Genomic DNA, 17,268 nt, shown 5'->3' on the forward strand with positions numbered 1-17,268 from the left:
GTTAAATGGGCGGATACAAGTTAGGCGAGGGTGCTGGGGGTTGTCACACTTGGAAACAATGGATCAGGGGGAAAATATGAATAAAACCGAGGACCACTGAAATCAATCTTTGTTACTGTGAATTATGCATAGAAAGAGTTTACGTTAGAAGCAACATTTCAACGGGTTTGGCGAACATTTTCTAAGGAGATTAGCTGTTAAGCCTAGGCCTACTTTATTAAAGTGACAGAAGTCAGAATCATTTGCGAGTTGAATTCTATTCGATCTGCACTTTCATACAAGGTAAGAAGCAAATCTATCGTGATAATATCCTACTGTCTACTTTTCACGTTGAGCGGAGAGGTGGAATCCTGGACAGGACKGACTGGTGGGGGATGTGGAGGGGAAGTGGGGGATGAAAGGGTGAACAGGGCAACGGGTGAGACGGGGAGAGGGAAATATAGAAGAGAAGATAATAACGAGGTACGATGACCGAGAAGACACAGCCAGGGGAAAATAACAGAATTTGAATAACCTCTGTAAAAGCATTAATAAGGTAGGCTTCCATCTTCACTTAGACTTTTGAATATTGACATTGCACTGGGCGTGATGAGCTCTTACAGGCAAATATTTCAGATGTTTTTCGTGCAACTTGTTACTCTGCAGATGGCTGGCATGGGATGCCAAAAATACATTGAAATAAATTAGTAAGAGAAATGTTCCTAAATCTAGGTTTAGGTAGTCTACATTCCTAAAATCAATACTGAGAAACATCCCTTTTTGTTTGTTATTGTCTGATAGTTAATTAAATTCTGCCGTGAATGGTTATTATCACCCTGCTATYAAATGTTTTCTCTCTCTTAWTTATCCAGAATACACTAAATGTAGGCAGAATGTGAACATATACGGACATGATATTGACAATCCTGCACCACTTGTTGCGTTCAGCAGAGAATATTGCCGCCGGGATTCACTACAGGATGATAATAAAGCAGTGATTGTCTCTAAACTGTAGGCAATGAGCGGATATWTTTGCCATTGCAAGGCCATTGTAGGATGTTGTGCTCAAATAATCTGCCCTTGAACAATGCAGCCCTTGTCTGTATTCTCCCGTCCACTCTGTTATCTGTATTAATTATGGTTCACAGTTCAACTTTGAAATAAGAATAGTGTCTCTATCTACATGACTAGCTGTTGAATAATTGTTTTTATTTAGTTGGTCTCAATCATKTAAATCAAGTAGCATATGGGGGCTGTATAGTGGTGGACACTGGACATTTCAGATTATCCTTTTTTGATCCTTTTTTTTCATGCCATCTCTGTCCAACTCCAGTATCACCACAAAACAGACTTTTGTCTCTCTGAGGAAAATATGTTATGGTCCAGACAGTACCCTATTGTATGTCCTACAGTCGAAGAGACTGAGATGCGTGCAGTAGAGCAGACACAATTGATCACAGGAACTTKCATCTAATGAGTCACAGAGCACGTACAAACATGCTTTATCCTTCTCATCAAAAAGCCCCAAAGAAYCTGTCTCCCTCCTTTCTTTCAGACAGCAATCAGACTGAAACTCCCCATATTTACCTCCCTGGAACTATGCGGTGGGTATTGRAGTGGCTGATCACTGAAGTGGAAGAACAGGGATGAAGACTTTCTCCTGTGTGTTTTCCTGCCTGGTTGACAGACTCCCCATAGAGTTGCTGCTTCTCTCCATCACATCCCTTTAGTGTCCAGCTGGTCTTGCCGTCACACCTCGCAGCTTCTCTAACAGTTGGGAACACAATCTGACAAGAACTCTCATCCACTCCCTCCCACTCATCTAGTGGCATACACACACTTTCACTGTTCTGTCTCGTAGTGGCAGAACACCACTACTAGCCCATAGCCAGGGTACTCCTACACCTGCACACACACACACACACACACACATTATGGCAAGCGTGTTGCCGTACGGCCGCTTCACTCACGCCGTGGTGCGGGGCATCCCAGAGACCTTTGGGAAGGTTGATGACGAGAAAAACGACAAGGTCGAAAACGGGGAAACCACGATGGACCTGGCCAAAGCACAGCGTCAGTTTGGGGTGCTGACGGGGGCTCTGAGACAGAAGGTGGGGCTGCAGCTCATAGAGATCCCTGCAGACCCGGAGCTACCAGAGAGCTGGAGGATAGAGGATGTAGCGGTGATACAGGGAGACACGGCACTCATCACCAGGCCTTTCAAACAGCAGAGACGCAGTGAGGTAAACACTGACCACAACAACTGAGAAAATTTTTTATTCCTGTAATCGCAGATTAAAAATTTAACCTAAATGAAGGAGATGTGTGTGTGTTGTGAATCATTCCACTAAACATGTTGTAGTTCTGTCTAAATTATTGATTTATGTTGCTGTTAATTAKGTTTTAATTATAGATTAATGTTGCAGTAGAGTCAGTTTGACCTGGAAAATCAACTCTCTCTCCCCYTTTCCCTCCCTCCCTGTCCCTTTCTCCTATTTCCCTAAGACTGAAGCAGTGAGGAGGGTGATGTCGGAGCTCAACCTGACAGTGGTGGAGATGGGGGCAGAGGAGGGGGGCTCCGCAGGGGCCACGCTGGAGGGCAGTGACGTGCTCTTCACCGGCAGGGAGTTCTTTGTGGGAATCTCCTCCCACACCAACCACAGAGGAGCTGAGGTTCTGGCTGACACTTTCAGAGTGAGTATAGCTTGATTCCTTTCTCAAACCACATGAGGACAAGATCCAAAGTCCCTCCCCTCCAACCTTCTCCTCCAATATGTTCTGAGAAAGAGGCAAGCAAARAGGACGTAAGGAATCAAGGAAAGACAMATTKGGAAAGAACCCATGTGTTGCAACAGGGATGAGCAGGTGGCCATTGTCCTATTGTATTATGAGATCTATAGTTAAAAGACAAATAATTTTTTATGTACAATGTAAATGTGTACTTCTTACATCTCTACCATGCTCCCATAAACTAGACATGATGTTTTCACAGTCAGGTCTGTTTATTTACATTTTAATGGACTTGTTGGATTTGGATATTCAATATCACTCWGGGTGTGGCATGCAMTTGTGTGTGGGGCTTTGTTTGTGTCTGCCATCTGTCTGATTTCCTGGTGWTGCTTTACATGCAATATTTACACTGTATTTATTATCTAATCTATCTGATTTCTTACTTGATTTGATGTCCAAGTACACGACCATATCCCTGTGTACAATATTTTATATTTTGTTCTTACCATCTCTGTCCTCGTTTTAGGACTTTGCTGTGTCCACGGTGCCAGTGTGTGGGGGAGCTCGTCTAAAGAACATCTGCTCTATGGGAGGTCCTGATACTATCATCATCAGCAACAGTGATGGGGCCAAGAAGACCCTCCGGGTGAGYGTGTGTGTTGTGTGTGTCCGAGAGAAAGATTGTGAATGAATATACTGTAGCTCTCTASCCATGTGCAGACCACATTCTGCTTGCCACAACAAACTCCCATTCCGACATGCAAAGTGATCACCTCAAAAGACTCTCTCCAGCCCAGTATTTATGTCACTGTGCTCAGATGAATAATGTAAATGATAAATCAAGCGTTATGGGACTGTTTTAAACGATCATGGTGTTGTTTAGAGCCCTATAAGCCCACATGACCCTAGTATCTGCTCTAGAGGTCGACCGATTATGATTTTTCAACGCCGATACCGATTATTGGAGGACCAAAAAAATCCGATACGATTATTCGGCGATTTTATGTATATATTGTAATAATGACAATTACAATATTACTGAATGAACCCTTTTATTTAACTTAATATAATACATAAATAAAATCAATTTAGTTTCAAATAAATAATGAAACATGTTCAATTTGGTTTAAATAATGCAAAACACAGTGTTGGAGAAGAAAGTAAAAGTGCAATATGTGCCATGTAAAAAAGCTAACGTTTAAGTTCCTTGCTCAGAACATGAGAACATATGAAAGCTGGTGGTTCCTTTTCACATGAGTCTTCAATATTCCCAGTTAAGAAGTTTAGTTGTAGTTTTATAGGAATTATAGGACTATTTCTCTCTATACCATTTGTATTTATATACCTTTGACTATCGGATGTTCTTATAGCACTATATATTGCCAGCCTAATCTCGGAGTTGATAGGCTTGAAGTCATAAACAGCGCTGTGCTTCAAGCATTGTGAATAGATGCTGGCAAACGCAGGAAAGTGTTGTTGAATGAATGCTTGTGAGCCTGCTGCTTCCTACCACCGCAGTCAGACTCGCTCTATCAAATATCAAATCATAGACTTAATTATAAATAAATACACACAGAAATACGAGCTTAGTTAAAACATGGTAAAATCCGGAACTATAATTTCGAAAACAAAACGTTTATTCTTTCAGTGAAATACGAACGTTGTATTTATCGAACGGTTGCATCCATAAGTCTAAATATTGCTGTACATGACAACCTTCAATGTTATGTCATAATTATGTAAAATTCTGGCAAATTAATTACTGTCTTGTTAGGAAAATGGTCTTCACACAGTTCGCAACGAGTCGGCGACCCAAACTGCTGCATATACCCCACTCTGTTGCACAGAATGCAAGAGAGTGACACAATTTCCCTAGTTAATATTGCCTGCTAATGAATTCTTTTAAATATGGAGGTTTAAAAAAATAACTTGTGTATTGATTTTATAAGCATTGATGTTTATGGTTGGTACATTGGTGAACGACAGTGCTTTTTTCGCGAATGCGCTTGTTAAATCATCACCCGTTTGGGAGTAGCTGTGATTAGATGATAAATTAACAGGCACCGCATTGATTATTTTGCAACGCAGGACAAGCTAGTTAAACTAGTAATATCATCAACCATGTGTAGTTTAACTAGTGATTATGTTGATTTATTATTTTTTATAAGATAAGTTTAATGCTAGCTAGCAACTTACCTTGGCTCCTTGCTGCACTCGCGTATCAGGTGGTCAGCCTGCCACGCATTCTCCTCATGGAGTGCAATGTAATTGGCCATAATCGGCGTCCTAAAATGCCGATTGTTATGAAAACTTGAAATTGGCCCTAATTAATCGGCCATGCCGATTAATCGGTCAACCTCTAGTCTACTCTATTTGGTCCCCATCCGGAGATGATTGGCTCATGCACATTTCAATTTCTCCTTGTGTGGGCTACTCTAATGTGAACAGACCCTGGCCGSTGCTGTCATGTGAAACTTGTTAGCCCTGCCTCTGTGTGTGTGTGTGTAGATGATGGAGCAGCTGACAGATCACCACTACGAAGTGCTCACGGTCCCTGAGGGTGCAGCAGCTAACTGTGTCTACGTCAGGGGCCCCTCCAAAGTGGACTACCTGCTTCACCCGCCCMCTGAGGAGTGTCCCGAAAGTGTCCCTGTGAGTGAACAGTGGTCTTTAGGTTACTTTACTAAGCAGCACTTTTTTAATATCCACTTTATTGTGCCTTTGACATTTACATTGCCATCAGAAAGTATTCATACCCCTTGACTTATTCCACATTTTGTTGTTACAGCCTGAATTTAAATAGATTAAATTGCTTTTTTTCTCACCCATCTACACACACTACCCCATAATGACAAAGTGAAAACATGTTTTTAGAGATTTTTTGCACATTTATTGAAAATTTAAATACAGAAATAATCTATTTGCATAAGTATTCACACCCCTGAGTCAATACGTGTTAGAATCACCTTTGGCAGTGAATACAACTGGGAGTCTTTCTGGGTAAGTCTCTAAGAGCTTTGCAAACCCGGATTGTACAAAATGTGCACATTATTCTTTAAAAAATTATTCAGGCTCTGTCAAGTTGGTTGTTGATCATTGCTACACAGCCATTTGCAAGTCTTGCCATAGATTGTCAAGCCGATTTAAGTTAAAACTGTAACTAGGCCACTCAGGAACATTCAATGTYGTCTTGGTATGCAACTATATGGCCTTGTGKTTTAGGTGATTTTCCTACTGAAAGGTGAACTTGTCTCCCAGTGCCTTTTGGAAAACAGACTGAACCAGGTTTCCCTCTAAGATTTTGCCTGTGCTTAGCTCTATTCCCTTTCTTTTTACACAAAAAAAACTCCCAAGTCATTGCAGATGACATGATGCATGATGCAGACACCACCATGCATGAAAATATGAAGAGTGGTACCCAATGAAGTGTTGGATTTGGCCCAAACATAACACTTTGTATTCAGGAGCTAAAGGTAATTTCTTAGCCAAATTTGTTGCAGTTTTACTTTAGTGCCTTATTGCAAACAGGATGCATGTTTTGGAATATTTRTATTCTGTACAGGCTTTCTTTTCATTTAGATTAATATTGTGGAGTAACTACAATGTTGTTGATSCATCCTGTTTTCTATCACAGCCATTCAACTCTGTAACTGTTTTAAAGTCACTATATGATGAAATCCCTGAACGGTTTCCTTCMTCTCCRGCGACTGAGTTAGGAAGGATGCCTGTATCTTTGTAGTGACTGGTGTATTGATACATTATCCAAAGTGTAATTAATAACTTCACCATGCTCAAAGGGATATTCAATGTCTGCCTTTTTTTTTACCCATCTACCAATAGGTACCCTTCATTTAGGCTTCATATAACAAAGGGGTTGAATACTTATTGACTGAAACATTTCAGCATTTTTTTTTTGTAAAAATTTCTAAAAACATAATTTCACCTTGACACCATGGGGTATTGTGTGTAGGCCAGTGACACAAAATCTCAAGTTGATTCATTTAAAATTCAGGTTGTAAMAAAACAAAATATGGAAAATGTCAAGGGGTGTGACTACTTCTGAAGGCAGTGTAAGAGAGAATTTCTTTATTTTCAGTACAAAGTCCCTCTAGTCAATTCCAAGAGTGCCATGATGTTCTATTTCATTAACTTTCATTTTTCTCCCTGATGCAAAACACTATGAAATAGTCACATGATGAAGTGCATGCTAGAATAAAGAATGGAGGATGAACATTAGGCTACTACACAAAAGCTTGTCAACCAGCCGGACCTTGGCCAAAGATTCTCCCAATAAATGTGAATGTAATAAAATTGTATTATATCTCTTCCTGCCCCCCAGGCCTTCCAGAAGCTGACGGACTACACCCTCCTCCCTACAGCGTGCAGCGAGGCCTCCAAGCTCGGAGGGTCTCTGTCTTCATTCTGCCTACTTATCAACAGGAAGCCATACTTCTAAATGCCCYGCTCTTCTCCCATAGAACACACATAGACCTTCATTGACTGTATGTAAATACAAATGTGAACATATCAAGGACATCGCCAACTGTTGGGCAGGGAGCTAAAGAGAAATTCTTAATGGGATCCTTGGGACATCCCAGATCTGAAGTTGAAATTTAAAACGGGTAAGATAGGGGTATGGTTAAGGTCAGTGYTTAGGGTAGGGACATCMCAAGGAGCCCGGCACTACACAGGGCTAGAGGGTTCAATGTGCATATTCTGCACAACTGCACCCCCTACTGTGGAAAGAGAGCAGTGTGGCTTGATGAACATTAATAGGCTGTAGATTTGAAATGTAGGTGTTCTGTATGCGGGCATTTTATGTCCGCATACAGAACTTACTAACTTGTATTTAAATACTCATCCATTCTCCAACCCACACTATCCGCGCTCCAAGTAGGCTGTTTTGTTGCGGCCATAGAAGGGACGTGCCACTTCAACATTTTACAATTTGAGTGGTAAACTTGCAATGGCTGCCGGTCCTGAATTGAATGGGCACGTCCGTTGTATGGATTCCATATCTATGGTTAYATCGRCCTTTCGCAAATTTCTAAATACAATCACAGAAAAAAGTAGTTCGGAGAGCAAATKCCTCGTGCTGAAAAAGACGAATCTCTCAACTCAATATTTTGCGAACACGAAGGGAGGYGCAGCGAGAGGTTTTACTAATTCAAAAATCTTTCGACGCGAAAATAACTGTTCAGTTTGGCAATGTGTTTCGAATGTATTAAAGATAAACAATGATTTGCTACGTGAGGGTTATTTCAGAGTATAATTTTTTGTAATGCTGATGTTGTTACGAGTGTACTGTGTGATGCACGTGACTTGCCGGGAATTTTGAGAATAAAAAAAAAACACTTCCTTTAGAAATCCAGGACGGACTATGTCTGAAGTACAGCGTCTCTTCTTGTTAAATATAGGCGGTTGACGTCAACACCACTAATCGAATATTTTTTTTAAAAGTACTCGAGATTTATCCACCAATCCAAAACAGGAATAGGCGGGAGTTTATACAGCACACCATACGCTATGTGGAAAAAGAATCCCTAGTACCGCTCGCCAACATTGTTTTTTAGTAGCCTTTGTTGCCGCCAAATACTCTACAATCGGTTTTACGTCTTTTCATTGGCTTGGGCTATCAGTGTCAGAGTAGCCACCCAGTAAAAAGTGGGGCATATATTTAAAACAAATAAAAAKAACATCCTCTCCAGTCATGTAATCTAAATAAAGTAGAATTGAAGGAAATTAGTAAACACCTCTGCTCAACTGTAGGCCTAAGCAACCACGCAAATGTGATAGATGCATGTAAGGCTTTATTGTAAAGGGGATTATAAATGCACGTTTGTTGAATTAGAACACAGGTGAAACCTGAAATGCAGATTGAGGGTCTGCTTTTGAAAAACGTATCCTGCCACCAGGCCTGGCTGCGTGCTTTATATAGGTATGAATAAACTTGTTATATTCTTTGTCATACCCTCCAAGRACATGACTGATTTGTGGAATTTTACACACTTAAATAATGTCCTGGTGGYTGAGATGACGGTCAAATGAATAGCCCAAAGAAGGAACGGGTTCATAAATCCCCTTCAACAATTTCCAGCATTACAGTTGACTTGTTCCTGTGGATTAACCAAGGCCCAAATTGCAAAGGCCTATGGATTGAAACACTGACAGTTGTTCATAATGTCTCAAACATAACTGAGGGTTGTACACTATTGCTCAACACCTCCAGACCATGATATAGCAACTCGGAACAAACTGGCATTGTTTGAGTCACAGTACCTGGGTTTTGTACTTTGTTGCAAAGTCCTCATTGGTGATAAAACATTGCCACTGGCCTACTTCCCATTAGAATACAAATCAGTAGTTTGCGATTAAGACACTGCATTAATTTATATCGTTCAACTACCTATATAGTCAAAACAAGTAAACTCAATTTGTACTCAAATTCAGTATAGCCTTTGTATGTGATGTTTAGAACTTTGTATGTAGTAGAGCAAATTAATTAATTTTAAACCTTTGACTAATTTCTCAACCAAGTCATGTATTGATGCCCTTATAAGTGTGCATTTTACTAAACACCATACCACATTAAACAGATGAAGTTGAAATTTATTTCCTCGTTTTTTTTCTAGAAAGCAAACATTAACGGTTGGACTTGGCGACTCTCTCCAACTCATCCTTCTTCTTGATGGCGTAGGAGTTAGAAGAACCCTGACAGAGACGAAACATTCAATACACTGATCAAAACCAAATAAATTGACATKGAGAACTAGTAAAAAAAGAAATTGTATGAAAACTGCAGACTGGTCCAGAACCAAATGTTAAGTACCGAAACAGCATTTGAGACTACACTTTAAACAGTCTCACCTTAGCAGCRTTGATCAGTTCATCGGCGAGGCACTCAGCGATGGTCTTGATGTTCCTGAAAGCAGCTTCTCTTGCTCCAGTGCAGAGCAGCCAGATTGCCTGAGACAACGCGGTGGGGGCAGACATGCACAACACAGAACATAAATAAACTACGTTGTGAATCTGCACAAAACACAAGTCAAATTGGACATTCTGTATCTGAGCTGGTGATTGGCTGGGCCACAAGAGACTACAGCCAATGAATAGGCAAAGATGTTCAATCTGCGAGCACTCTAGCACACCAGGACAATGAGTTTGTAAAGGCGTGACTCTAGCCTCAAGTACACAAWTGACAAGTCTTTCATTATCCTGTTACTTCACTTGTGACAGCCTAGATTTTTGGCAGTGAAACAAGTGGCAGCATACACAGGCACTGAGTTGGAGAGCAGAATGTGCAGGCAGTCTACTTCACCTGGTTGACTCTGCGCAGAGGGGACACGTCCACAGCCTGCCTCCTCACAGTACCAGCACGACCAATACGGGTGGAGTCCTCACGGGGTCCGCTGTTGATAATGGCATTGACCAGCACCTGCAGGGGGTTCTGAGGGGGCAAGGCAGAGGAGAGACAAGGTCAACCACCACAACTGTACTGTAAACCACATTCAGGGGTACAAATCACAGGGACAGCCACGTAGAGCCTACATTTGGGACATCCAGCTGACTGAACTAAAATTGGAGTGATAACTAACAGGAGAGTAGGCATGGACTTAAAACATTAAAAGTTCCATGTGGTGTGTGTTCCAGGCCTTTCGGCACAGAGTTGCCCATTTGTTTAGGCAGCCCTGCTTCCTAGAGCTGGGTCCATCTGAGCCTCCACTGGATTATACTCAGGTCACTAAAACAGACCGGCATAGTGGCGGGAGGCTGACAGRCAYRGAGTTTAAGGCAAAGACCGGGTTCCAAACGGCACCCTATTCCTTATTTAGTGCATTACCTTTGACCAAGGACCATAGTAATGCACTATAAAGGGARCGGGGTGCTATTTGGGACAGAAAAAACAATGATGGATAAGGCAGAGATAATACGTACCTCGCCAGTGAGCAAGTGGATGATCTCAAAGGCATGTTTAACGATGCGACAGGTCATCAGCTTCTTGCCGTTGTTGCGGCCATGCATCATCATGGAGTTGGTGAGACGCTCCACAATGGGGCACTGGGCCTTGCGGAAACGCTTGGCAGCATAACGGCCTCCAGAGTGTGGCAGGTACTTAGCATACTTCTCCTTCACGGCAATGTAATCCTGAGGTGAAGCAAAAAGCATAAATATTAGTTCCCGTCCCAAGAATTTAGGTTTGAATGTCCAGGTTAAGGGAATATATATATATATATATATATATTTCTGAGCTGGTGATTGACTGGGCCACAAGAGACTACAGCCAATGAATATGCAAAGAAGTTTACTATGCGAGCACTCTAGCACACCAGGACAATGAGGGTTGTAAAGACGTGACTCTAGCCTCGCTTACACAAATTGCATTTTAGTGCCTAGAAGGGTCACCAGTCGAACATTGAAATGCTTCACCTGCAGGGAGATGTCATTGATCTGAACATCATCGGTACTCCATTTCCCAAAGAGCTTGATTTCTGGCGTTTCAGCCACTGCTGGGGCAGTCTCCCACGACTCTGAAGTCACTGGAGAGAAACATAATATTTGGTCAGGCAATACTGATGATTTAATTATGAGATTCAAGGTACCACAAGCGCAATGTCTGGCCTCAGATCCCACAAGGCAAAAGGCCTTGAAATAACGGTATCCTACATTACCACATCATGATCAACTAATTCGTTGAATGCAAGAGGAAACACCAGGAATGAATTTCTGCCACTGCTGCCAACACGAATAGTGAACTAACGTTAGACATAACGGTTAACGTTTACTAGTGATGTTGGCAACGTGGCTACACATGGACAGCATAAATACATGTGTAAATAACTACCTGTAATTAACTAGTAGGAATAAAAACAGACAATGTGAACGAGTCTACACACTAGGCCCAAAAGCCTAACAACGCGAGTCTACCAACTAGCGGTAGCTAATTAGCTACAGTGACGTTACAATTTCACCAGCCAACGTCAGATTGTAAGCAAAACTACAATATATTTCAAATAGCCAYGTGTTAAACAGCAAACTAAACATATTGTAAAACAACAATGCGCTGAGTGATCCCGTGAGGACGCTAAACGTGTAGTTAGCTAAACATATGTTGCACATGTGCTAGYATCGCGCTAACAATCTTCCCCTGATGAAATCATTTGAGCACGGAGCAAACGTTCAGATTCCTTAAAAACAACTTTGGACTAARAATTGTGATATACTTTTGACTCAAAGGCAAACGAGTAATGTTACACGTATRATGGGTTGACATTGTGCTCTTTCATGCAATTTTGGCCATGAAAATCGTATATTMTTTTCACTCACTTGTCTGCCGTTCTGTACCACACTTCTCAGAGACGTAAAAGGGCCTGGTGAGGTTGCCTCATGCAGATATCCAGCAAGGCGGAAATGAAGCAAAAGTATCCGGCTTGCACGGCTTTTATCGAATTTTAGTTCCATGGCAGAAATCTCATCTCCGATATTAACACGAAATCTGGAAATGTAATGACAACTGARATTGGAGTATATAATATCCCTGACGTGTTTTACATAAACCCTCAGAAGTTATTGATGTGGTGATCCACATATGTTTCAATGAAAATAATACGTCCTACTGAATTTGGATGGCGCAAGGATAGTACACTGAACAAAAATATAAACGCAACATGTAAAGTGTTGGTCCCATGTTTCATGAGCTGAAATAAAAGATCCCAAATGCACAAAAGGCGTATTTCTCTCTAATCTTGTGCACACATTTGTTTACATTCCGGTTAGTGAGCATTTCTCCTTTGCCAAGATAATCCATCCACCTGACAGGTGTGGCATATCAAGAAGTTGTTAAAACAGCGTGATCATTACACAGGTGCACCTTGTGCTGGGGACAATAAAAGGCCACTAAATGTGCAGTTTTGTCACGCGACACAATGCCACAGATGTCTCAAGTTTTGAGGGAGCTTGCAGTTGGATTGCTGACTGCAGGAATGTCCACCAAAGCTTTTGCCAGAGAATTTCATGTTAATTTCTCTAAACGCGCCTCCAACGTCATTTCAGAGAATTTGGCAATAGGTCCAAATCAGCCTTACAACTGCAGACCACGTGTAACAACGCCAGCCATGGACCTCCACAGTCTGCTTTTTCACCTGCGGAACAGCTGATGAAACTGTGGGTTTRCACAATCAAAGAATTTCTGCACAAACTGTCAGAAACCAGTTTGTGCAGGGAAGCTCATCTACGTGCTTGTCATCCTCACCTGGGTCTTGGCCTGACTGCAGTCTGGCTTCGTAACCGACTTCAGTGGGCAAATGCTCACCTTCAATTGCCACTGGCACACTAGAGAAGTATGCTCTTCACGAATTAATCCCAGTTTCAACTGTACCGGGCAGATTTTCTGAACAGAGTGCCCCTTGGTAGTGGTGGGATTATGGTCTGGGCAGGTATAAACTATGGACAATGAAAACAATAGCATTTTATCAATGGCAATTTGAATGCACAGAGATACCGTGATGAAAGGCCCATTGTCGTGCAATTAATCCGCTGCCATCACCTCATGTCTCAGCATGATCAGTGGCGACCAGTGATTTCAGGGCAGGTGGGGCAGAACCCCACATGTTTTGAGCCCCACATTTTTTGCCCAAAAAWGAAATGGCGGGGTAAGCCAGMAGAAAATACAAAGCGTTGCGCCATGATTGGCTCAGTGTTCTGTCACTCATGGGGACACGAAATCCCCGCCAAGTAAGGGAAGACTTAMATTTTAGCCCCTTGGGTGCTGCCATAAAGGGACGTTAGAAGTGCCCATCCAAGAAGGCTCAAGGTCATTGGCCACAGATAAAATTATGTAAAATCACAGAAAGTTGAAGTCGGAAGTTTACATACACTTAGGTTGGAGTCATTAAAACTCGTTTTTCAACCACTCCACAAATTTCTTGTTAACAAACTATAGTTTTGGCAAGTCGGTTAGGACATCTACTTTGTGAATAACACAAGTCATTTTTCCAACAATTGTTTACAGACAGATTATTTCACTGTATCACATATCCAGTGGGTCAGAAGTTGACATACACTAAGTTGACTGTGCCTTTTAACAGCTTGGAAAATTCCCGAAAATRATGTCATGGCTTTAGAAGCTTCTGATAGGCTAATTGACATCATTTGAGTCAATTGGAAGTGTACCTGTGGATGTATTTCAAGGCCTACCTTCAAACTCAGTGCCTCTTTGCTTGACATCATGGGATAATCAAAAGAAATCAGCCAAGACCTCAGAAAAAAAATTGGAGACCACAAGTCTGGTTCATCCTTGAGCAATTTTCAAATGCCTGAATGTACCACGTTCATCTGTACAAACAATAGTATGCAAGTATAAACACCATGGGACAACGCAGCCGTCATACCGCTCAGGAAGGAGACGCGTTCTGTCTCCTAGAGATGAATGWATTTTGGTGTGAAAAGTGCAAATCAATCCCAGAACAGCAGCAAAGGACCTTGTGAAGATGCTAGAGCAAACAGGTACACAAATATCTATATCCACAGTAAAACGAGTCCTATATCGACATAACCTGAAAGACCACTCAGCAAGGAAGAAGCCACTGCTCCAAAACCGCCATAAAAAAGCCAGATTACGGTTTGCAACTGCACATGGGGACAAAGATCGTACTTTTTGGAGAAATGTCCTCTGGTCTGATGAAACAAAAATAGAACTGTTTGGCCATAAGCCGAAGAACACCATCCCAACCGTGAAGCACAGGGGTGGCAGCMTCATGTTGTGGGGGTGCTTTGCTGCAGGAGGGCACTTCACAAAATAGATGGCTTCATGAGGAAGGAAAATTAGGTGGCTATATTGAAGCAACATCTCAAGACATCAGTCAGGAAGTKAAAGCTTTGTTGCAAATTGGTCTTCCAAATGGACAATGACCCCAAGCATACTTCCAAAGTTGTGGCAAAATGGCTTAAGGACAACAAAGTCAAGGTATTGGAGTGGCCATCACAAAGCCTGACCTCAATCCCATAGAAATTTTGTGGGTAGAAAAAGCATGTGCGAGCAAGGAGGCCTACAAACCTGACTGTTACGTCAGCTGAGTCAGGAGGAATGGGTCAAAATTCACTCAACTTATTGTGGGAAGGTTGTGGAAGGCTACCTGAAGCATTTGACCCATGTTAAACTATTTAAAAGCAATGCTACCAAATACTAATTGAGTGTGTGTAAACTTCTGACCCACTGTGAATGTGATGAAAGAAATAAAAGCTGAAAARAATTATTCTCAACTATTATTCTGACATTTCACATTCTTAAGATAAAGTGGTTATCCTAACTGACCTAAAACAGGGACTTTTTACTTTGATTAGATGTCAGGATTTGTGAAAAACTGAGTTTAAATGTATTTGGCTAAGGTGTATGTAAACTTCGACTTCAACTGTATGTACAGTATCTTTGATTGGACTGATCATGTCAACATCATACTTTCAAAATCTTAGCTAGCAGTCATCATGAATCAAGTCGACAATTTACTGGCAAATCCTTTTTAATCCTTGTCATATGAAGAGGAATTATAGATAAAAGATATCGGTGCTCATCGACCATTGGACATAAACATTACACAACAAGTTGGAAATCGCTAATTCAACAATAAGTGGTTTCAAAGCAATCACTAGCCTGCTATTCAGTGGAGTGGGTGTGTGGTCCAAATCTGGGTTTATGGGTCTCTTTTCCAAGCTTAAAAGGATAAATATTCAACATTGGCCATGCTGTCAATGAAGCATGATTTGTCCCACGCTCAAAACAACTAACTCGGAACTGTGAAAACTTGACTTCAAGACAACTGGGAATTCCGGAAAAAAATAGCTCCGACTGGGAAATACGTTTTGAACGGTCATCCAACTCGGAATTGTAAATTGGGAACTCGGGCCTCCTTCTAGAGCTACGACCTGAAGATCAATGACATCATCATGAGTCGACCTTGTTTATTTCCGAGTTCCCAGTTGTCTTGAAAGCACCATATATCCAGAGAATGCCAGACTTTGATGACAAAATTTGCCCACGAAGGACCGCCGTGCCACCTTCCTGTTCAAGTGAGCACAGCACAACAAGGTGAGTCCAAAAATGTCTTGTATGCTGCTGCATAAATTATATAATATGCCAGGGAGATAGTAWTACTTTCTGTTAAAATAATTTATAAAGGTTGAAGATAAATGATTAAATCATTCTACCCGGAAACTTAACCATTAGGGATTAGAGGTTATGTAGCATAGACAAGGAGTAATTAAAGCTGATAAACATATGTCCAAATAGGTTGGACTGGGGAAGAGAGGAATGTATGTGTGTGCCGAAAGAAAAAAAAGAGACTCCTTAACCTATGTTTGAACCGACCCAGCTATAACTCTGGGGAGATAAGATAGGACAGGGAGAGCCCCTCCAGGTTTCCCTTATCTTGGGGGGAATGGAACTGTCAGTTGGGTAGTGATCAACTGTTGTGAGAATTGTAGAGAAGTAGATAGGATAGCTTTCCTAATGTTAGTGTGTATGTATGTGCGTAGGTTAAGAGAATGTTATAAAAGGAACATCTTTGTATATGCACGGTAGAGCTCTCGYGAATAAAATTGGATTTGACTAATTGTGAGTTGGGAATTCTGTCTGTTTCATTTAAACCAGAACTTTACACACTCTGGGTTGCAGACCTATAAGGATAATTGAAATTTATGAACATTGATTACAAAATTCTGGAACACTTTCTTAGCTACAGTATACATAAGTGTCTGTTGTGTAGTAAGCTGTTAGTAGCCCATGTGTCTCACCCTAATAATTTGGTCTATTTACCCCTCTTAATTTCACCTACTGTTCTGACTTGGTGGTGCACATGTAGCCTATAACCTGTTTTAAAGAAATCTAATCATTGAATATTGTAAGTTTTCATTGTATGCCCCCTTTATTTATCCTACGGTTTTGACTTGTACAGGGAGAACACTAAGAACGGCCCATGTTCTGAATTCTGTCGCTATACATTTCAAAAGTGCCAAACAAATAGTTATATTGACTACGTCCGTCCTCGCTCGCTCATTGTCTTAATCGAAATTATGGATGGCCTCTTATCCGCTTGTCGTCCCCCTTATGCCATAGTTCTCAATTGTCATTAGAAACTACATTTGTTTAAGCAAGTCAGCATTATCAGCTATGTTTCTGTAAAAGGCAGTAAATGAGGCTGAATTAACAGTTTCACTGCCAGACAAGGCTCCACTGTTAGCCAGGGGTAGCAGTGGTAAGATGGGACAGCTTTATGTAGGCCCTTACAGTTTGTGGGCACCGTTTGTCACCGTTATAGTGCAATGAATGTATTGTGTAGTGGCTTTGCTGGCATGCATCCCACTTTTTTGGGGGGGGCCAACCAAGATTTACATGCTAAAATGGCCACTGCGCATGATGATGCACGGCCGATGTCGCAAGGATCTGTATACAATTCCTGGAAGCTGAAAATGTCCCAGTTCTTCAATAGCCTGCATACTCACCAGACATGTCAAAAGGCCTTGCATTGTCCAAGCAGAGGCTTTTACACTGGGTTGTGGACGTCCTCA

General features: G+C 41.5%; 2 protein-coding genes and 3 non-coding genes across 7 annotated transcripts; 1 reads left to right on the forward strand and 4 right to left on the reverse strand.

Moving 5' to 3' along the window:
* ddah2 (DDAH family member 2, ADMA-independent) lies at nucleotides 1-7,865 on the forward strand. 3 transcript variants are annotated; one of them, XM_023974668.2, is made up of 6 exons: nucleotides 1-282; nucleotides 1,535-2,222; nucleotides 2,485-2,673; nucleotides 3,236-3,355; nucleotides 5,218-5,361; nucleotides 7,049-7,865. In XM_023974668.2, exons 2-6 carry the CDS (start codon nucleotides 1,914-1,916, stop codon nucleotides 7,163-7,165), a joined length of 879 nt encoding a protein of 292 aa, XP_023830436.1. In that variant the 5' UTR covers nucleotides 1-282; nucleotides 1,535-1,913; the 3' UTR covers nucleotides 7,166-7,865. The 3 variants fall into 3 exon arrangements, with proteins under 3 accessions (XP_023830436.1, XP_023830435.1, XP_023830438.1); XM_023974667.2 differs by having other exon boundaries at nucleotides 49-535; XM_023974670.2 differs by having other exon boundaries at nucleotides 63-535; nucleotides 1,539-2,222.
* A 1,432-nt stretch (nucleotides 7,866-9,297) lies between these two features.
* LOC111954755 (small ribosomal subunit protein uS7) lies at nucleotides 9,298-12,124 on the reverse strand. Its single transcript, XM_023974672.2, has 6 exons — nucleotides 12,034-12,124; nucleotides 11,137-11,246; nucleotides 10,645-10,854; nucleotides 10,028-10,156; nucleotides 9,577-9,675; nucleotides 9,298-9,420 (listed from the first exon to the last, which is right to left on the reverse strand). Coding segments are annotated over exons 1-6 (618 nt in total). The 5' UTR covers nucleotides 12,035-12,124; the 3' UTR covers nucleotides 9,298-9,351.
* Nucleotides 9,767-9,897, reverse strand: LOC111955405 (small nucleolar RNA SNORA3/SNORA45 family). Its single transcript, XR_002876122.1, has one exon. It is a non-coding gene; the product is annotated as a small nucleolar RNA SNORA3/SNORA45 family (small nucleolar RNA).
* On the reverse strand, nucleotides 10,349-10,476 carry LOC111955403 (small nucleolar RNA SNORA65). The gene has a single exon (XR_002876120.1). It is a non-coding gene; the product is annotated as a small nucleolar RNA SNORA65 (small nucleolar RNA).
* Nucleotides 10,946-11,077, reverse strand: LOC111955404 (small nucleolar RNA SNORA3/SNORA45 family). The gene has a single exon (XR_002876121.1). It is a non-coding gene; the product is annotated as a small nucleolar RNA SNORA3/SNORA45 family (small nucleolar RNA).
* Nucleotides 12,125-17,268: the final 5,144 nt, after the last annotated feature.

The sequence above is a fragment of the Salvelinus sp. IW2-2015 genome, linkage group LG30, assembly GCF_002910315.2.
Source record: "Salvelinus sp. IW2-2015 linkage group LG30, ASM291031v2, whole genome shotgun sequence".
In the NCBI taxonomy this organism is placed as follows: Eukaryota; Metazoa; Chordata; class Actinopteri; order Salmoniformes; family Salmonidae; genus Salvelinus; species Salvelinus sp. IW2-2015.